The 21,795-nt window shown below is 50.8% G+C and overlaps 1 protein-coding gene across 3 annotated transcripts in view; it reads left to right on the top strand.

Moving 5' to 3' along the window:
• ZNF251 (zinc finger protein 251) overlaps positions 1–4,957 on the top strand; it is a 35,404-nt gene extending 30,447 nt beyond the window's left edge. Inside the window, exons 4-5 of one of the 3 annotated variants that reach the window (XM_074387309.1) lie at positions 1,690–1,776; positions 2,373–2,460. In XM_074387309.1, the coding sequence (XP_074243410.1) occupies positions 1,690–1,766 (77 nt within the window). In that variant the 3' untranslated portion in view covers positions 1,767–1,776; positions 2,373–2,460. Of the gene's footprint in view, positions 1–1,689; positions 1,777–2,372 lie in introns of all 3 variants that reach the window. The other 2 variants (XM_010329830.3, XM_039464581.2) reach the window with 2 other exon arrangements.
• The last annotated feature ends 16,838 nt before the right edge of the window (positions 4,958–21,795 follow it).

Raw genomic sequence — 21,795 nt, 5'->3', positions numbered from 1 at the left:
GACAATCACTTGAACCCAGGAGGCAGAGGTTGCAGTGAGCCGAGATTGTGCCATTGCACTCCAGCCTGGGTGACAGAGTGAAACTCCATCTCAGAAAAAAAAAAGCCCCGTTTTTGGACATTTGGGGGGCTTCCTTGTTTCCCCATGATTACAAAATGCAGTGGGCATCATTGCAGTCAGTCATTTCCATGTACATATGGCAGTCCACTTAGGATAAATCCTAGGGGAGTAGTTTGGAGGACAAAGGATATGTGAAATACCAATTTTTTTGCTCAATACTGCCACTTGTTAAAAAAAGTTATATTTTGGCTAGGCACAGTGGCTTGCACCTGTAGTCCCAGCTACTTGGGAGGCTAAGGCAGGAAGATTGCTTGAGCCAGGGAGGTCAAGGCTGCAGTGAACTGTGGTTGCACCACTGCACTCCAACCTGGGCAACAGAGCAAGACCCTGTCTCAAAGAAGTCATTTATGTACAGTCCCACCAACAGTAAATGGCATGCTTGTTGCTTTAATTCTTTTTTTTTTTTTTTTTTTTTTTTTTTTTTTGAGACGGAGTTTCGCTCTTATTACCCAGGCTGGAGTGCAATGGCGCGATCTCGGCTCACCGCAACCTCCGCCTCCTGGGCTCAGGCAATTCTCCTGCCTCAGCCTCCTGAGTAGCTGGGATTATAGGCACGCACCACCATGCCCAGCTAATTTTTTGTATTTTTAGTAGAGACGGGGTTTCACCATGTTGACCAGGTTGGTCTCGATCTCTCGACCTCGTGATCCACCCGCCTCGGCCTCCCAAAGTGCTGGGATTACAGGCTTGAGCCACCGCGCCCGGCTTGTTGCTTTAATTCTTACCAATGCTCAGCATCATTTTATTTTTTTATTTTTATTTTATTTTTTTTATTTCATTTTATTTTTTTTTGAGATGGAGTTTCGCTCTTGTTACCCAGGCTGGAGTGCAATGGCGTGATCTCGGCTCACCGCAACCTCCGCCTCCTGGGTTCAGGCAATTCTCCTGTCTCAGCCTCCTGAGTAGCTGGGATTACAGGCACGTGCCACCATGCCCAGCTAATTTTTTGTATCTTTAGTAGAGACGGGGTTTCACCATGTTGACCAGGATGGTCTCGATCTCTCGACCTCGTGATCCACCCGCCTCGGCCTCCCAAAGTGCTGGGATTACAGGCTTGAGCCACCGCGCCCGGCTATTTTTAAGTCTGTATCATAAAGCCCAAACTTCTCAACCTCTTTGCAGTGCCTCCTGTGTCTTTACCTTGCCTCATCTTGCCCCACTCTTCCCCCGTTCTTCTAGCTGTAGCAATGGTGAGATTAAAAAAACAATAGAGACAGTTTAACTCTGTCACCCAGGCTGGAGAGCAGTGGCGTGATTCTAGCTCACTGCAGTCTTGAACTCCTGGCCTCAGTCGCTTTTCCTGCCTCAGACTCCCAAAGTGCCGAAATTATAGTTGTGAGCCAGTGCACCAAGCAGTGAGGTTCTTTTTTTTTTTTTTTTTTTTTTTTCTGAGACAGGGTATCATTCTGTTGCCCAGACTGGAGTGCAGTAGCACCATCATGGCTTACCACAGCCTTGACCTCCTAGGCTCAGGCAATCCTTACACCTCAGTCTTCTGAATAGCTGGGACCATAGGCATGCACCACCACACCCCGCTAATTAAAAATTTTTTTCTTTTTGTATTGATAGGGTCTCCTTATGTTGCCCAGGCTGGTCTTGAACTCCTGGCTCCAAGCAGCCCTCCTGCCTTGGCCCCCCTCAACTGAGATTACACATGTGAGCCACCGCGTCTGGCCCAGATTCTTTGAGTCAGGAACTTGATTGATATTTTTGTGCATCACAACCAGGGCCCAGGCCTGTCTGCCACTGCTAACTTATTTCCTTTGTCAGGTTTCAGCTTGAACCTCACTCCCGGAATTTTTTCTGACCATGTAGACTGGGTTGGGGCCAATAACACATTTACACACATTTGCACAGTTTTTGTCATATGGTTTATCATTATTTTTAAGAACTTACTTGCTGTCTACCTGAGTAGAACATAAACTTCATGAGATCAGAAACTGTATTTATCTTCCTGTATATTCCTTACCTAGAACATACCTAGTCTTCTAAATATTTGTTGAATAGATTAATTTGCCCATTTTATGGTGAAAAATCATAATTTGTTTTGATTTGACTACTTTGATAACTAATGAACTTGAATATTTTTATTCTGTTGATTGGCCATCTTTACTTTTGAATTCCGCCTTTCATGTTTTGCTATCGGAGCATCTGCCTTCTGCATGATGGTTGATAGGAGCTTCTGACACATCATGGACATTATCCCTGATGGAGGGTTTTCTTAAGTAACTCTTTGTGTTTTTCTTTAACAGATTCCGAGGTTGGGACCAAGAAGGAACTATCTATTTTAAACCAAAAATTTTCTGAAGAAACAAAAACCCCAGAATTTGTATCAAGAAGACTCTTAAGGAATAATGCACAGGCAGCTGAATGTCAGGAAGTATGGGGCCCTGGGGACAAACTGGAAGACAACCTGGGAAATTCTGCCTGGCAGAGTTTGAACAAACCCAGTATTCACAAGGGAGTTTTAACAGAAGCTACCGTGGACAGGGAAAGATCTTTGGGAGAAAGAACCCAAGAGTGTAGTGCATTTGATAGAAACTTGAATCTGAACCAAAATGTTAGACTTCAAAGAAGTAAAACAAGAGAGAGGGTCTTTAAATGTGATATATGCAGCAAAACCTTCAAATATAATTCAGACCTAAGTAGACATCAGAGAAGTCACACTGGGGAGAAGCCATACGAATGTGGCCGATGTGGGCGAGCCTTTACTCACAGCTCAAACCTCGTTCTGCACCATCACATTCACACTGGAGATAAACCATTTAAATGTGATGAATGTGGGAAAACGTTCGGACTCAATTCTCACCTCCGTCTTCATCGGAGAATTCACACTGGAGAGAAACCCTTTGGGTGTGGTGAGTGTGGGAAGGCTTTCAGTCGAAGCTCAACTCTTATTCAACATCGGATAATTCACACAGGAGAGAAACCCTACAAATGTAATGAATGTGGAAGGGCCTTTAGCCAGAGCCCCCAGTTAACTCAGCATCAGCGAATTCACACTGGAGAGAAGCCCCATGAATGCAGTCACTGTGGGAAGGCCTTCAGTCGGAGTTCCAGCCTTGTTCAGCATGAGAGAATTCACACTGGAGAGAAGCCCCATAAATGCAATCAGTGTGGGAAGGCCTTCAGTCAAAGCTCAAGCCTTTTTCTCCATCATAGAGTTCATACTGGAGAGAAACCCTATGTATGCAATGAATGTGGTAGAGCCTTTGGTTTTAACTCGCATCTTACTGAACATGTAAGGATTCACACAGGAGAAAAACCCTATGTTTGTAATGAGTGCGGCAAAGCCTTTAGTCGGAGTTCCACTCTTGTTCAGCATCGAAGAGTTCACACTGGGGAGAAGCCCTACCAATGCATTGAATGTGGGAAAGCTTTCAGCCAAAGCTCCCAACTCACCCTACACCAGCGAGTTCACACTGGAGAGAAACCCTATGAATGTGGTGCCTGTGGGAAGGCCTTCAGCCGGAGGTCAACCCTCACTCAGCATCAGAAAATTCACAGTGGAGAGACTCGCAAGTGCAGGAAACGTGGTCCAGCCTTTGTTCATGGTTCCAGCCTTACACCAGACGGACAGATTCCCACTGGAGAGAAACAGAGCAGAGCCTTTAATCGTGGTGCAAACCTCATTCTACGCTGGACAATTCACACTGGTGAGAAATCCTTTGGATATAATGAATGTGGAAAAGCTTTCAGTCCCACCTCACAACCCACTGAAGATCACCAAATGCATACTGGGGAAAAGCCCTATAAATGTCAAGAATGTAGAAAAGCCTTCAGTGGGAATTCAACCCATATTCAACATCAGGCAACTCACACTGGTGGGAAACCATGTCATGGCAGTATGTGTGGGAAAGCCTTCAGCCAGAGTTCACAACTCACACCACATCAGCAGACTCATGTTGGAGAGAAACCTAATTTAAATGACGGATCTAAAAGATACTTTATTCATATCAAAAAGATTTTCCAAGAGAGACATTTTTAATTTTAACGTGGAAGAGTCTTTAGCCAGAGCCCCCAGTTAACTGAGCATCAGAGAATTCACACTGGAGAGAAGCCCCGTGAATGCAGTCACTGTGGGAAGGCCTTCAGTTCCAGCCTTATTCAGCAACTGTTCCAGCCTTATTCAGCAAATGCAGAAGACAGTTTAGCAACTGTTCATTTTACATTAGATAGGATGGCATAATGAAAGATAAATAAGGTCTAAATATTACTGGCAGAGTAACAAATAGTTCAGATGACTATTAAAGTCATTAAATCTGGAAATAAACACAAGAGAGTTCACTCTGGGAAATCAGACAGTGTAAAGGTTACTGCCATGCTCAGGAGTTGAACCGTGTGGTTCTGTGTCCGGATACTCATCACAAATGGATGGAGGGTGTGAGAAGTGAACCTAGCTGGTGCTCTGGATCTACCCTACCTGACATCCTTCCGGACTCACCCTTGTTTCCTATCCAGGCCCAGGCTTGTGGCTAAGAACATCCACTTTCAGTCCCATATACCTGCCTCCAGGTGTGGTACAGAGAACTTTTGCCTGTTGTGAGGACTCAGCCTTATTCTCTCCACTGTCTCTCCCACCAACCCCCAGAGGAACTGCAGGTAGATGTTTCTTCCTTGCTTGGAGTCCCAGTTTTTGCATTTGTAAAATAAAAGTTGGTTTGGTTTTGGTCCTAAGGAGCTCTGCAGTTTGGCAGAGAGAGGGACCTTAGAGGTCGATAACGTAGCTGTCTGCCAAGTATCTCTACTTTTGAAAACTATAATTACTGATAAAATTTGTTAAAAGGCAGGTTTGTTGAAGCATAATTTATAAACAATAAAATTTACTCTTTTTATAGTTCTGTGGGCTTTGACAAAAACATACAGTTCTGGCACCACATTCCAGATACTGGACACCTTCATCACCACCAGAATTCCTTTGTGCACTCTTGTGGTCAGCCCTCCTCAACCCCTGTCTGTGGAAACCACTGGTCTGTTTTCTCCCGTTGCCTGATTTCCAGAATCACAGTGTGCAGCTTGTTCGCACGTGGCTTCTCTAACTGAACGTGACGTATTGGAGTCCTCCATAGTGCCTGTGTAGAGTGCCTTTTTACTCTGAGGAGCGTTCCAGTGCATGGATGGAACCAGGTGTTTATCCACTCACCCATGGAAGGATATTAGGACATTTTCAGTATGGACAACTATGATTATTTGGTCTCTTATTTTTTTGAGGTGGAGTTTCTATCTTGTCACCCAGGCTGGAGGGCAGTGGCGTGATTTTGGCTCACCACAACCTCTACTTCCCGGATTCAAGAGATTCTCCTGCCTCTGCCTCCCAAGTAGCTGGGATTACAGGTGCCTGCCACCACACCCAGCTAATTTTGTATTTTTAGTAGAGACAGGGTTTCTCCATGTTGGTCAAGCTGGTTTCAAACTCCCAACCTCAGGAGATCAATCTGGCTCAGGCTCCCAAAGTGCTGGGATTACAGGCATGAGCCACCATGCCTGGCCAGGCAACTATGATCAAACCTGCATAAACTGTATCAACTACAGGCTGTTTTGTGAATCTAACTTTTCAGTTATGTTGGGTAAACAGGAGTGGGACTGCTGGGTCACCTGGCAAGCTTATGTTTAATGTTTTAAGAAACTGCCAAACTGGTTTTTGGTTTTCTTTTTGAGACGGAGTTTCGCTCTCGTTACCCAGGCTGGAGTGCAATGGCGCGATCTCGGCTCACCGCAACCTCCGCCTCCTGGGTTCAGGCAATTCTCCTGCCTCAGCCTCCTGAGTAGCTGGGATTACAGGCACGCGCCACCATGCCCAGCTAATTTTTTGTATTTTTAGTAGAGACGGGGTTTCACCATGTTGGCCAGGATGGTCTCGATCTCTTGACCTCGTGATTTGCCCACCTCGGCCTCCCAAAGTGCTGGGATTACAGGCTTGAGCCACCGCGCCCGGCCCCGAGACACAATTAAATGCAACGTACAACCTTGATTAGCTTCTGACTTAGAGGGGAAAAATTCAGCTATGTAGGTATTTTAGAGACAATTGGAGAATTAAGAGTTATGTGACCATGGGATTATTGTTAATTTTCTCAGTTGAAATAAGGTATTGCTAGGAAACAGGCTGAAGTATCTAAGGAGAAGTGTCATGATGTCTGCAAATTGCAGCTAACCCTGGAACAACACAGGTTTGAACTTCGAGGATCAGTTATAATTGGATTTTCTTCCACCTCAGTCACCTTGAGATTGCAAGACCAACCCTCCTTTTCCTCTTCCTCCTCAGCCTACTCAATGTAAAGACAATGAGGATGAAGACTTTTACGATGATCCACTTTCACTTAATGAATATTATATTTTCTCTTATGATTTTCTGAATACCATTTTCTTTTAAGATAGAGTATATAATACATATTAAAAATATGTGTTGACTATATTATCCGTAAGGCTTCCTTCCAGTCACCAGGAGGCTATTAGCAAATTTTAGGGGAGTCAAAAGTTACGCTTCAATGTTCAACTGCACGGGGGTCAGTGCCCCCCGCAATCTCTGTTATTCGTCAAGGTCCAACGGTATTTTCAAATTACTTTTCAGCAATAAAAAGTAAATATATTCAAAGACACAGTCAGTGTGGCACAATGTCAACAACTGCAGAGTCTAAACGGTTTCCGGTGTTCGTAGTACTTCCGGTGGATTTGAACGTTCTCAGAGTTGAAAGCGCAGCAGTAGGAAAGTCCCCTCCGGCCGCCTGCGGACGGCGGGTGGAGGCCGGAGCGGACCGGGAGGAAGCCTGCAGTCCAGGGCGCGGTTGGGGTGCAGCGGCCCTGTCCCGGGCGCCACCCGTCATCCGCACCCCGGGCCACTCGCGCTTGAGCAGCGGCCCGCGCAGAGCCAGGCTCCCCGACGCCCTGCGGGGCGCTGGGCGTGCAGACACGAGCCGAGAGGCGCCCCGGGCGCCCCTCGAGTGGAATGAACGAGCCTCCGGAGTTTACTTCGCATCGCCGGACCGTCTCAGGACGAACCCCAAAGTGACCGCCACCGCCCGGCTTTCCGGCGGCACAAGCGGGGCGAGCGCAGCGCCGAGGACGCGGCCAGAGGCGGGAGTCCCGCTCGGCCCGGACCCTCCACCTCCAAGCTCCGCCCGGCAAGATGGCGGACGCCGCTCCGAGGCCACGCCCCCTGCCTGAGCGGACGCGGCGCCTCACAGCCTCCCTCAGCCGGGAACCGCGCCGTGCAGCCTCCACGCGGCCCGCTCCGGACACGGGCCCCTCGCCCTTCGCAGGCGCTCAGGCCGGGACACGCCCCTCGCCCCTCAAGTCCCACCGCAGTGATGACCACGCCCCTCGGCCCTCACAGACACCCCCACCCCCGGACACGCCCCTCGCCCCTCACAGACACCCCCACCCCCGGACACGCCCCTCGCCCCTCACAGACACCCCCACCCCCGGGACACGCCCCTCGCCCCTCACAGACACCCCCACCCCCGGACACGCCCCTCGCCCCTCACAGACACCCCCACCCCCGGACACGCCCCTCGCCCCTCACAGACACCCCCACCCCCGGGACACGCCCCTCGCCCCTCACAGACACCCCCACCCCCGGGACACGCCCCTCGCCCCTCACAGACACCCCCACCCCCGGGACACGCCCCTCGCCCCTCACAGACTCCCCCACCCCCGGGACACGCCCCTCGGCCCTCACAGACACCCCCACCCCCGGACACGCCCCTCGCCCCTCACAGACACCCCCACCCCCGGGACACGCCCCTCGCCCCTCACAGACACCCCCACCCCCGGACACGCCCCTCGCCCCTCACAGACTCCCCCACCCCCGGGACACGCCCCTCGGCCCTCACAGACACCCCCACCCCCGGACACGCCCCTCGCCCCTCACAGACACCCCCACCCCCGGACACGCCCCTCGCCCCTCACAGACACCCCCACCCCCGGGACACGCCCCTCGCCCCTCACAGACACCCCCACCCCCGGACACGCCCCTCGCCCCTCACAGACTCCCCCACCCCCGGGACACGCCCCTCGGCCCTCACAGACACCCCCACCCCCGGACACGCCCCTCGCCCCTCACAGACACCCCCACCCCCGGACACGCCCCTCGCCCCTCACAGACACCCCCACCCCCGGACACGCCCCTCGCCCCTCACAGACACCCCCACCCCCGGGACACGCCCCTCGCCCCTCACAGACACCCCCACCCCCGGACACGCCCCTCGCCCCTCACAGACACCCCCACCCCCGGGACACGCCCCTCGCCCCTCACAGACACCCCCACCCCCGGACACGCCCCTCGCCCCTCACAGACACCCCCACCCCCGGACACGCCCCTCGCCCCTCACAGACACCCCCACCCCCGGGACACGCCCCTCGCCCCTCACAGACACCCCCACCCCCGGACACGCCCCTCGCCCCTCACAGACTCCCCCACCCCCGGGACACGCCCCTCGCCCCTCACAGACACACCCACCCCCGGACACGCCCCTCGCCCCTCACAGACACCCCCACCCCCGGACACGCCCCTCGCCCCTCACAGACTCCCCCACCCCCGGGACACGCCCCTCGCCCCTCACAGACACCCCCACCCCCGGACACGCCCCTCGCCCCTCACAGACTCCCCCACCCCCGGGACACGCCCCTCGCCCCTCACAGACACCCCCACCCCCGGGACACGCCCCTCGCCCCTCACAGACACCCCCACCCCCGGACACGCCCCTCGCCCCTCACAGACACACCCACCCCCGGACACGCCCCTCGCCCCTCACAGACTCCCCCACCCCCGGACACGCCCCTCGCCCCTCACAGACTCCCCCACCCCCGGACACGCCCCTCGCCCCTCACAGACTCCCCCACCCCCGGGACACGCCCCTCGCCCCTCAAGGTCCCACCGCAGTGATGACCACGCCCCTCGGCCCTCACAGACACCCCCACCCCCGGACACGCCCCTCGCCCCTCACAGACACCCCCACCCCCGGGACACGCCCCTCGCCCCTCACAGACACCCCCACCCCCGGGACACGCCCCTCGCCCCTCACAGACTCCCCCACCCCCGGGACACGCCCCTCGCCCCTCACAGACACCCCCACCCCCGGACACGCCCCTCGCCCCTCACAGACACCCCCACCCCCGGACACGCCCCTCGCCCCTCACAGACTCCCCCACCCCCGGGACACGCCCCTCGCCCCTCACAGACACCCCCACCCCCGGACACGCCCCTCGCCCCTCACAGACACCCCCACCCCCGGGACACGCCCCTCGCCCCTCACAGACTCCCCCACCCCCGGGACACGCCCCTCGCCCCTCACAGACACCCCCACCCCCGGACACGCCCCTCGCCCCTCACAGACTCCCCCACCCCCGGGACACGCCCCTCGCCCCTCACAGACTCCCCCACCCCCGGGACACGCCCCTCGCCCCTCAAGGTCCCACCGCAGTGACTGAACACGCCCCTCGCCCCTCACAGACTCCGCCCGCGACCCCGCCTCCTCACGCTCCGCAGGCTCCGCCCCGTGGCCACACCTCGCGCCCTTCAAAGGCACCGGCCCGCGACGCCGCACCTTTTATGGGCCTCGCTCCGTGACCACGCCCCCGCACCTTGGATAGGCTCCACCCCCGGCGACCCCGCCCCCACGGGGGTCCGCTCCGAAACCCCGCCCCTTCGGGGGTCGCCCGCGGGTCTCCAACCCCGGTCGGCCAGCTCCGGTGCCCGCGGGGAAGAGCCCGGTGCCAGGGGCCACCAGTCGGTCCAACTCACCGCCCGACTGGTGGGACGAGGACGGGTCGGGCCGGCAGGACACGGGCCGGACGCGGGAAGAGCGAGGCCTCGGTGGCTCCCGGCTCCCCGCCCCGCTCCCGCAGGAGAAGGGCCGACGCGACGCCGCGGTCGTATCCGCCTCCTTTCCCGGCCCTGAGTACGGCCCGGGGTCTCCAGGGGTGGGGCCTGGAGGGGCGCTGCGGAGGACCGGCGAGAGTCTGGGACGTTCGCGCGTCGTGGGAAAACCAGGAGGTGACGGACGGGGCGGGGCAGCGGCCGCCGGGTGGGGGCGTCCGAGGCCCTCCGAGCGTTGGCGCCGCCGGCGGCCCGCTGGCGCCCGGAACGTCAGTCGTCCTGCGCGGGAAAGGACGCGGGGCGCGGAGGAGGGGTTCTCCGCCCCGGACGGCGGGTCCCGCGGGTTCCAGCGCGGACGAGGGCGCCGAGACTGGGGGTGCGGGGACGGCAGAGACCCTCGCTGGATGTTGTTCCTGCCCGAATCTCATGCCAGCTGGCGACGCGAGGGGACCCTGGGCACTGATGCAGCCCACGTGGCCCCCCGCCGTCCCGCCCTCCGGCCCCCAGCCCGCCCCAAGGCCCGCCGGCCATCTCACGCTCCGCCCTGCCCGACAACACCCCCCCATCCTCCACGCCGCCCCGACTTTCCGTTCCCGCGGCGCCCCTCCCCTCCCCTCGCCAGCCCCCACCCGCTGCATCCCCTGGGAGAGGCTGGGCTCCCGGTGCTTCCCAAGAGACAAGAGGTGTGTCCCGCGCCCTGTACACCGAGAAGCCCTCGGACTCCAGGACCCTGCTTTTTTAGGCAGAACGCTATGGGTGGGCCGCTCCAGGGAGAAACCCGGCTGGGGTCTTCTCACCCACCGGGCTTGCAGGCTGCAGGATGGTGTGAACGTTTGTTCACATCGTGGACCCCCAAGGGAGGGGTGGCCTTCTCTGCAAGAAGGCTTCTGAAGCCTTCGAGGCGACGCTGGTTCTCTTTCCACTCCTCCCTGCTTCCCAGGCCAACAAGGAGATGTCCTGACCCACTCATGGCCAAGGACACCCGTGGACATGGCCTTCTTCCTCGCAGTAGACTGTGCCATGCAGGCCAGGAAAAGCCAAGAAAACGTGGATGGAACAGACAGGTTCCTAGCAAAATAATAAAGCTGAGCCAAAGTAGAAAACTTGAATTAACTAATTGCCAAAAAAAGACATTAGAGAGGTGATTAAAAAGCTACCATTAAGAAAGCTCCAGATGGCTTCACAGCTGAGCTCTCACCAACCTTTAGAGATCAGATAATTTGAAAGTTAATTATGATACTCCAAGCCACAGAAAAAGATTAAAAACCTCGATTCATGTTATGAGGCCTCTGTCTATAAGTTGTCTAAGTCTGTGTTGCTATTAGGGAATACCTGAGACTGGGCAATATAAAGAAAGGAGGGTTATTTGGCTCACAGTTCTGCAGGCTGCACAGGAAGCATGTCACTAGTATCTACTGGTGGAGCCTCAGGCTGCTTCCACTTACTGTGGAAGATGAAGGGGAGCTGGTGTGCAGAGATCACACAGCAAGAGAAGAGGCAAGAAAGAGAGTGGGTGGGTAGATGCCAGGCTTGTTTAAACAACCAGCTTTTGAGGGAATTCATAGAGCTAGAACTCCCTCATTACCATGAAGAGGGCACCACGTATTCATGAGGGATCTACCCCATAACTCAAACACCTCCCACCATGCACCCACCTCCAACATGGGGGATCAAATCTCAGCATGAGGTTTGGGAGGGCAAACACCCAAACCGTAGCAAAGCTTAACACCAAAATGATAGAGCTCCAAGAATCTATAGACCCAGATCTCTGTGTTTCATGTTGAAGAACAAATCATAAATAAGACAGTGCAAATAGAATCAAGCAGTGTATCAAAAAGTAATATGCCATGGCCAAGTATGGTTTATTTCAGGAATGCAAGGATACCTCCATACCATTGCAATTCATTAGCTCGACAAAAGAGAATAGGCTGGGTATTTTACGCCTATAATCCCAATACTTTGGGAGACTGAGGCAGATGGATCACCTGAGGTCAGGAGTTTGAAACTACCCTGGCCAACATGGTGAAACCCCGTCTCTACTAAAAATACAAAAAATTAGCTGGACGTGGTGGCAGGCGCCTGTAATCCCAGCTACTCGGGAGGCTGAGGCAGAAGAATCGCTTGAACTTGGGAGGAGGAGGTTTCAGTGAGCCGAGATCACCCCATTGCACTCCAGACTGGGCAATGAGAGCAAAACTCCATCTCAAAAAAAAAGAAAACAGCATTCCATCAACATATGGTAAGTAACATTGAGTAAAATTCTGGAGCCATTCTGAGTGAAATTTCAAAGAGAATAAAAAGGAATGAAAACGACTTAAATATGCTAAAAATTATTCTAGAAACTCCAAGAACAAGCATCATTTATAAAACGATATGCTAAAGCTGTTACTCTTTTTTTTTTTTTTTTTTTTTTGAGACAGAGTTTCTCTTGTTACCCAGGCTGGAGTGCAATGGCATGATCTTGGCTCACCTCAACCTCCGCCTCCTGGGTTCAAGCAATTCTCCTGGTCTTCATTACAGGCATGAGCCACCACGCCTGGCCCTGTTTTTTTTTTTTTTGGAGACTGGATCTTGCCCTGTCACCCAAAGCTGGAGTGCAGTGACACGATCTCAGCTCACTGCAACCTCCGCCAGGTCCTGGGTTTAAGCAGTTCTGTCTCAGCCTCCTGAGTAGCTGGAACTACAGGTGCATGTCACCACGCCTGGCTAATTTTTTTTTTTTTTTTTTTTTTTTTTTTTGAGATGGAATTTCGCTCTTGTTCCCCAGGCTGGAGCGCAGTGGCACGATCTCGGCTCACTGCAACCTCCGCCTCCTGGGTTCAGGCAATTCTCCTGCCTCAGCCTCCTGAGTAGCTGGGATTACAGGCACGCAACACCATGCCCAGCTAAGTTTTTTGTGTGTTTTTAGTAGAGATGGGGTTTCACTATGTTGGTCAGGCTGGTCTCGAACTCCTGACCTCAAGTGATTCACCTGCCTTGGCCTCCCAAAGTGCTGGGATTACAGGCATAAGCCACTGTGCCTGTACAACTAAAATAGGTCAAGATGGTAAATTTTATGTAATGTAAATTTTACCACAATAAAAAAATTTTAAACTCAGCAATAAAAATCTTAGTGAAAATTTAGGACATCATTTGTACAGAGTAGAGCAGAGGAATTCTTTGTAACCATGACAGGCAACTCAGAAGCTATAAAAAACAGGTTAGACATACTTACTAAAGCTACTACCCAGGCCAGGAGCCATGGCTCATGCCTGTAATCCCAGTACTTCAGGAGGCTGAGCGGGTGGATCACTGGAGGCTGGGAATTCAAGACCAACCTGGCCAACATGGTGAAAACATGTCTCTACAAAAATTAGCTGGGCATGATGATGCATGCCTGTAATCTCAGCTACTTTGGGTGACTAAGGCATGAGAATCGCATGAACCTGGGAGGTGGAAGTTTAAGTGAGCCAAGATCACGCCACTGCTCTCCACCCTGGGAGACAGAGCGGACTTAAAAAAAAAAAAACAAAACCCAGGACACCAACTGAAATCATTTTTGCTCTACATTTGCTATGGACAGAATTATGTTCCCCCAAAATTCATATTTGAGGCTCTATCTGTCCATATGACTGTACCAGAGATAGGGCCTTTGTCTTACTCTACTCTGGCTGCCATAACAAATATCACAGACTGGGTGGCTTAAACAATAGAAATTTATTTTCTCATAGTTCTGGAGGCTGGAAGTTTGAGATCAGGGTCCTGGCATGGGTCTTTTCCTAGCTTTCAGAGAGCTGCCTTCTCACTCTGTCCTCATAGGGCATAGAGAAAGACAGATCTCATTTCTAGTGTGTCATTTTATAAGGGCACTAATCCCATCATGAGGGCTCCACCCTCATGACTTTTAATTCTAATCACCTCTCAAAGGCCCCATCTACAAATATGATTATAGATGGGGTTAGAGCTTCAACATATGAATTTTAGGGGGACACAAACATTTAGTCCATAATAGCCTTTAAGGAGGTGATTAAGGTTAAATGAGGGCTGGGTGCGGTGGCTGACACCTATATTCCAAGCACTTTGGGAGGCTGAGGCGGGTGGATCACCTGAGGTCGGGAGTTCGAGACCAGCCTGGCCAACATGGTGAAACCCTGAAACCCCAACTCTGCTAAAGATACAAAAACTGGCTGGGCGTGGTGGCAGGCACCTGTAATCCCAGATACTCGAGAGGCTAAGACAGTAGAATCGCTTGAACCCAGAAAGCAGAGGTTGCTGTGAGCTGAGATTACACCACTGTACTCCAGCCTGGGCGACAGAGTGAGACTCCATCTCAAAAATAAAATAAAAAAAGTTAGATGAAGGCATGGGGTAGAGCTCTGATCTGATAGGACTGACTGACGCCCTAAGAAGAAGAAGAGACATCAGAGTGCTCGCTCTTTTTCTCCCTGCCTCTCGCTTTGCCACGTGACAGCACAGTGAGAAGCTGGCCATTTGCAAGCCAGGAAGAGGGCCCTCGCCAGAAACTAAATTAGCCGCACCTGACTGGGGCCCTAAGCCTCCAAAGCCATAAGAAGTAAATTCTGGGCCGGGCGCGGTGGCTCAGCCTGTCATCCCAGCACTTTGGGAGGCCGAGGCGGGTGGATCACGAGGTCGAGAGATCGAGACCATCCTGGTCAACATGGTGAAACCCCGTGTCTACTAAAAATACAAAAAGTTAGCTGGGCATCATTGTGCTGCCTGTAATCCCAGCTACTCGGGAGGCTGAGGCAGGAGAATTGCCTGAACCCAGGAGGCGGAGGTTGCGGTGAGCCGAGATCGCGCCATTGCACTCCAGCCTGGGGAACAAGAGTGAAACTCTGTCTCCAAAAAAAAAAAAAAAGAAGTAAATTCTGTTGTTTAAACCCCTCTAGTGTGTGATGTTTTGTTAGGGCACCCTGAGCAGACTAATACAACATTGTTTGGTAATTCTTACAAAAACAAAAAGAAATATGATTTGTATATATGCTGATAAAGAAAAGACATTGACTCTTTTAGGGCGATGATAGGATTGTCTGAATAGAAAACACTATTAGGATTAATATGAATGTTTGTTAAAGTTGCTGGATACAAGATAAATATGTAAAACTCAGTAGCTTCCCTTAATAATCATTAATTAATATTCACCAATGTGAAATGGAAATGAGAAAATAGCTCATTCACAGTAGCAACAAAAACTATAAAATATAATATTTAATAATTATAAAGTAAAATGTAATTAATTAAAAATATAAAATCATATTGGGGAACATAAAAAAAGGATGTCCACATTCTCAAATGGGAAGACTTAATATTCTAGAAAGTAAGTTCTTTCCAAATATATTGAAAATTGTATACAATTAACATATCTCTAGGCTGACACCCAGTAGTTGCATCTTTTAAGGGATATAGTTTAATGTATATATGGAAGAAAATTTTTCAAAACTAGCCAGGGAAATTATAAAGGATTAGGAAGGAGGATTTGCCTTCCAGATTAAACTAGCCTATAAATCCTGTGAAAACAAAGCAGTGTGGAATTAGTCTAAAAATAGACAAAAAAATCAGAGAATAAAATGGAGATCCCAGAAATGACCCCAAAACAGAGGGGAATTTACTATTTTACAAAGGCAGCATTTCAGTTCAGTGATTTAAGAATCACTAATACATTCAGGAGAAATTAAAGTTGTACTATGTCTCATAACATATATGGAAATATTTCTAGAGGCATTTAAAGGCTTAATTAAAAACAGAGCAGTAAGTAAGCCAGTCATGACAAATTCTGTATAATTCTGCTTTCACGTGGTACCTGGAGCACTCAAATCCATGCAGATGGAAAGCAGAATGGTGGTTACTGGGGACCGGGGCAGTGGCAGGAAGAACGGGGCGTTACTGTTTAATAGGGACAGTTTTAGTTTTAAACAGTAAAAGAGTTCTGGAGGTTGGGTACGGTGGCTTATGCCTGTAATCCCAGCACTTTGGGAGGCCAAGTCAGGCAAACTTCTGAGGTCAGAAGTTCGAGACTATCCTGAATAATATGGAGAAACCCCATTTCTACTAAAAATACAAAATTAGCTGGGCGTGATGGTACATGCCTGTAATCCCAGCTACTGGGGAGGCAGAGGCAGGAGAATTGCTTGAACCCGAGAGGTGGAGGTTGCAGTGAGCTGAGACTGCCCCATTGCACTCCAGTCTGGGCAACAAGAATGAAACTCCGTCTCAAAAACAATTTTTTTTTTAATTGGGGCAACGAAAAGATATTGAAGACATGCAGCAGAGCAAAGTGGAGGCAGAATTTAACGCAGTGGCTGGTACATGCAGTGTCTGGCTCTGCTCTCACAGTTTCAGAAGTCACCCAGAAGAGACTGTCCCTGGGCCTGGGTCTCCTTATCAATGAAACAGGGTCATGGTGAGGATCAAATGAATTAATGGTATATAGAAAGTTCTTAGAACAATGCTTGGTGTAGTTGGTGCTGTAGTTACCTATCATTATTTCACTTATTAATAATATACAAAGTACTCTATAAATTTAACTTTTTTTTTTTTTTGAGACGGAGTTTCGCTCTTGTTACCCAGGCTGGAGTGCAATGGCGCGATCTCGGCTCACCGCAACCTCCACCTCCTGGGTTCAAGCAATTCTCCTGCCTCCGCCTCCCTAGTAGCTGGGACTACAGGCGTGCGCCACCATGCCCAGCTAATTTTTGTATTCTTAGTAGAGATGGGGTTTCACCATGTTGACCAGGATGGTCTCGATCTCTTGACCTCGTGATCCACCTGCCTCAGCCTCCCAAAGTGCTGGGATTACAGGCATGAGCCACTGCGCCCGGCCAAATTTAACTTTTTTTTGACAGAGTCTCAATCTGTCTTCAGGCTGAAGTGCAGTGGCATGATTATCAGCTCACTGCAACCTCCGGCTCCCAGGTTCAAGTGATTCTCCTGCCTCAGCCTCCCAAGTAGCTGGGACTACAGGCATGCATCACCATGCCAAGCTAATTTATGTATTTTTTATATAGACGGGGTTTCACCATGTTGGCCAGAATGGTCTCGATCTCTTGACCTTGTGATCCACCCGCCTTGGCCTCCCAAAGTGCTGGGATTCCAGGCGTGAGCCACTGTGCCTGGACAAATTTAATTTTTAAAAGTCAAAAAATACAATTAAAACATAGATTTTGGGATAGGCCGCCATCATGAACGACACAGTAACTATCCGCACTAGAAAGTTCATGACCAACCGACTGCTTCAGAGGAAACAAATGGTCATTGATGTCCTTCACCCCGGGAATGCAACAGTGCCTAAGACAGAAATTCGGGAAAAACTAGCCAAAATGTACAAGACCACACCAGATGGCATCTTTGTATTTGGATTCAGAACTCATTTTGGTGGTGGCAAGACAACTGGCTTTGGCATGATTTATGATTCCCTGGATTATGCAAAGAAAAATGAACCCAAACAGAGACTTGCAAGACATGGCCTGTATGAGAAGAAAAAGACCTTGCCGGGCGCGGTGGCTCACGCCTGTAATCCCAGCACTTTGGGAGGCCGAGGCGGGTGGATCACAAGGTCAAGAGATCGAGACCATCCTGGTCAATATGGTGAAACCCCGTCTCTACTAAAAATACAAAAAATCAGCTGGGCATGGTGGTGCGTGCCTGTAATCCCAGCTACTCAGGAGGCTGAGGCAGGAGAATTGCCTGAACCCAGGAGGCGGAGGTTGCGGTGAGCCGAGATCGCGCCATTGCACTCCAGCCTGGGTAACAAGAGCGAAACTCCGTCTCAAAAAAAAAAAAAAAAAGAAAAAGACCTCAAGAAAGCAACGAAAGGAATGCAAGAACAGAATGAAGAAAGTCAGGGGGACTGCAAAGGCCAATGTTGGTGCTGGCAAAAAGCCGAAGGAGTAAAGATGCTGCAATGATGTTATCTATGGCCGTTGTGGATTTTTCACGAGAAGCTTAATAAACTAAAAACTTTGTGTGTCTGGTTGTTAAAAAAAAAAAAGATAGATTTTAAAATGAATGGATGATAGATGGTATGATCCAAATGGCCAATAAACAGGAAAAGATGCTTAACCTCACTAATCAATGGACAACTTAAAACTAATGTGTAAACAGTGAGCTATCACTTCTCACTCATCACATTGGCAAAAATGTAAAAAGCAACGGCTGGGCGCGGTGGCTCACGTCTGTAATCTGAGCACTTTGGGAGGCTGAGGTATGTGGATTACGAGGTCAAGAGATCAAGACCATCCTCGTCAACATGATGAAATGCCATTTCTACTAAAAATACAAAAATTAGCCAGGCGTGGTGGCATGTGCCTGTAGTCCCAGCTACTCAGGAGGCTGAAGTGGGAGAATCACTCGAACCTGGGAGGCAGAGGTTGCAGTGAGCTTAGATCAAGCCATTGCACTCCAGCCTGGCCACAGAGCGAGACTCTGTCTCAAAAAAAAAAAAAAAAGTAAAAAGCAATAGCACTTGGTGCTGATTGACTGTACTCCGTTGCAATAATTCCTGCCTACAACATCTCTGCCCACCCACGAGATTTGCAGTGTCCCTGCCTATGGAGGGAGAAGGCCTACCATACTGATGATGTTGCTTTGATCAGTGAAACAGCTGCCACCTGTCAGCAGAGTCTGAAAAGTTATGAGATTCCAGCATGGCTTTTGCTGCACTGCTATGAAAACAGCCTGTCTGGGATAGGCACCCTTCAGTGCCGATACCAGCATGAAGATCTTTAAAGAGCAGGTGCATAACACAATTAAGGCCTGAACCTTCAATGTCGAAAGCCACTGAGATCTGGGAGTTGTTACTAGTGCACAACTCAGCAAAAGCTGACTCATATAGTGGGGGAACTGTATAATACACACAGCTGATGGCAAGGTGCATTTTCTTTTTTTTGAGACAGAGTCTCCCTCTGTTGCCAGGCTGGAGTGCAGTGGCGCAATCTCGGCTCTCTGCAACCTCTGACTCCTTGGTTCAAGCAATTCTCCTGTCTCAGTCTCCCGAGTAACTGGGATTACAGGCATGTGCCACCACGCCTGGCTAAATTTTGTATTTTTAGTAGAGATGGGGTTTCACCATTTTGGCCAGGATGATCTTGATCTCCTGACCTTGTCAGGAGGTCTTGATCCACCCGACTCAGCCTCCCAAAGTGCTGGGATTACAGGTGTGAGCCACCGCGCCCAGCCTGCAAGGTGCATTTTCACAGGCACTTTGTAAAGCAATCTGGGAGCATCTATGAAATTTACAAATACACCTGTTCTTGGGCTGAGCCGTTCCACCCTGGGACATCCATAGAAACAAGACCCGGTGCACAGCCTAGGGCCCAGGAATGCACATTGCAGCAGGGAAAATGGAAACATTGAACGTTCATTACCCAACCTGCTGGTGACCCTGCAGTCCCCACTCTCTGCCACCTATACAGCTGCATCACCAAGGCTGGCCTCCTTTCAGCTCCAGCTCTTGCTGCTCCCCCAAGCCTGCTGCCAAGTGGCCCCTGCCCCGTGCAGCCTATTCCTCACAACAACCAGAATATTTCCTTGAAAACACAAGTCCCGTCACCCCACCCCTCCACTCACAAGACCCTCACCATCCCCTTCCTTCTCTCTGAACATGGAGTTGCTCTTTCTCCTCTTGCTAGGCCTTGCTAGGCCTCTGGCTACATTCCTGCCTCAGGGCTTTTGCACTGCCTTTGTCCTTTGCCCTCACTATTTGCCTGGCTCAGCCCCTCTTCCTTGTGTCGTCCACAAAGGCCTTCTCTCTGTAGCCTCCCTGTCTCCCTCCTCCTCTGCTTGACTTGTCCCCACTGCTCTTGGCTCCATATGGCAGCACTCTGTACACGCTTATTTGTTGTCTTTGCCACAAACTCTTTCTAAATGTAAACTCCTGGAGGGCAGGAAGATTCCTTTTCTATATAGTGCTGTACCCCTGGTGCCTAAACCAGTGTGTGATCAGTAAGTACTTGTTCAATAACTAAAACCAGAACAAAAAGCTACTTTCATTGGGAAACCAATCTCTCAAAGAATTTTATGGCCAGGTGCAGTGGCTCATGCCTGTAATCCCAGCACTTTGGAAGGCCAAGGCAGGAGGATCATGAGGTCATGAATTAAAGACCATCCTGGCCAACATGGTGAAACCCCATCTCTACTAAAAATACAAAAATTAGCCAGGCATGGCGGCACATGCCTGTAGTCCCAGCTACTTGGGAAGCTGAGGAAGGAGAATCGCTTGAACCCAGGAGGCGGAGGTTGCAGTGAGCCAGGATTGCACCACTGCACTCCAGCCTGGGTGAGAGAGCAAGGCTCTGTCTCAAAAACAAAAAAACAACAAAAACAATTTTACAATACACATTTTCTTCTCTCCCTATTGTTTATTATTATTATTATTATTATTATTACTATTTTAAAGATAGGGTTTCACCATGACGGCCAGGCTGGTCTTGAACTCCTGACCTCAGGTGATCCACCAGCCTTGGCTTCCCACAGAGCTAGGATTACAGGTGTGAGCCACCAGGCCCGGCCGTGTTTTTTTTTTAATCAAGTTATCTAAAGGTTTTTTTTTTGTTTTGTTTTGTTTTTTTCTCTCTCTCCCTAGTGTTTTTATGATGGTGCTAGCTAGTCCATGCGTCTGAGTTTGGCTTATGGGGACAAGTAGAGCATTACTGGTGACGTGGATTGCAGGCCCAGCCCTGCGCGACACAGTCACTGTGTGAAGAGCCAGGTGGGCCACAGCACCCGATGAGCACCTTTTTCAGTGACCCCTGATGTCATGTCTAGGAGCAGCAACTGGGGATGACTTTGAGGAGGGTTTATAGTTAAGCAAGTAATCGCTTCATTGCAGGGCCAGCCTCGGTCCTTGTGCTTGTCCTGGGGCTGCCCCTGGCCATGCTGACTGGAGCAGATGATTGTGGATGCACAGCTGAGGGACTGATGTGTCTCCAGAAGAGACAGATCCCACCCTCGCTCCTCCTGAGGCTAGTAACACATACACCATTTAGTACCAGGGTTGGTGTGGAGAGACCCCAAAGAGCTGGGGTGGGGGGTGGGGGAGCCCCTGCATGGAGAAGCAGAACAGCCAGATGAGAGAGAGAAGACAGAGAGAGAGACACGAGAGAGAGAGAGAGAGAGAGAGAGAGAGAGAGAGAGAGAGAGAGAGAGAGGAGGTGGGAGGGAGGGAGGGAAGGAAACAGAGAGGGAGGAGGAGAGACACAGAGACAGAGAAAGGGAATGGGGGGGATGGGAGAGAGAGAGCAGGAAGCCAGAGGCAGGGAGAGAGAGCAGGGCCAGCTCTTTCCAACCTCTTTGTCCACCTCACGCCATCTGCTTGTAAGAAGCTCCCATGGCTTCCAGTGAGTTCTCTTCACTTTTAGGAGCCTGTGTAGCTTCTAATTGTGAAGGAAATAATGTATACAGTAGTCCACTTCCAAGACAAAGTGCCTTGAATTGGTTTAGGTCAGCAAACTATAGAAGAAACAGGATATACTAGGCCCCTGCTTGGAAAGCCAATGCCTACTTCTTCCCCCCTCCTGCCCCATGCCCCCACTGCTTAATTGCCCTCACTCGATCCAAAGAAGTTTAGTCTAAGATGAAAGTTTACTAGCCTGCAAAATGGCTCACTTTGTCTGTTCTTATCAGCCTTTCCAGCTACTTAGGTCATAAATACTTAAAGAGCCCTGAGCTAACTAGGATTGCAATGCATTGTGGGCTACAACAAAATGTAGCATGACAACCCTAAGAAAAACCTAAAGCCCCTACCCAACAATCAATAGGCAACTTCCAGGAAGACTGTGACTCCATAGTACTCAGCCTTTGAGGAACTAGGGGCTGGACCTGCACACTAGGGGGTAAATTGCTTGTTGTGACTCTGCTTGGTGTGC

Source organism: Saimiri boliviensis, chromosome 15, assembly GCF_048565385.1.
Source record: "Saimiri boliviensis isolate mSaiBol1 chromosome 15, mSaiBol1.pri, whole genome shotgun sequence".
Classification (NCBI taxonomy): domain Eukaryota; kingdom Metazoa; phylum Chordata; class Mammalia; order Primates; family Cebidae; genus Saimiri; species Saimiri boliviensis.
The sequence above is the reverse complement of the archived record's forward strand: the minus strand, read 5'-3'. Positions and strand labels throughout refer to the sequence as shown.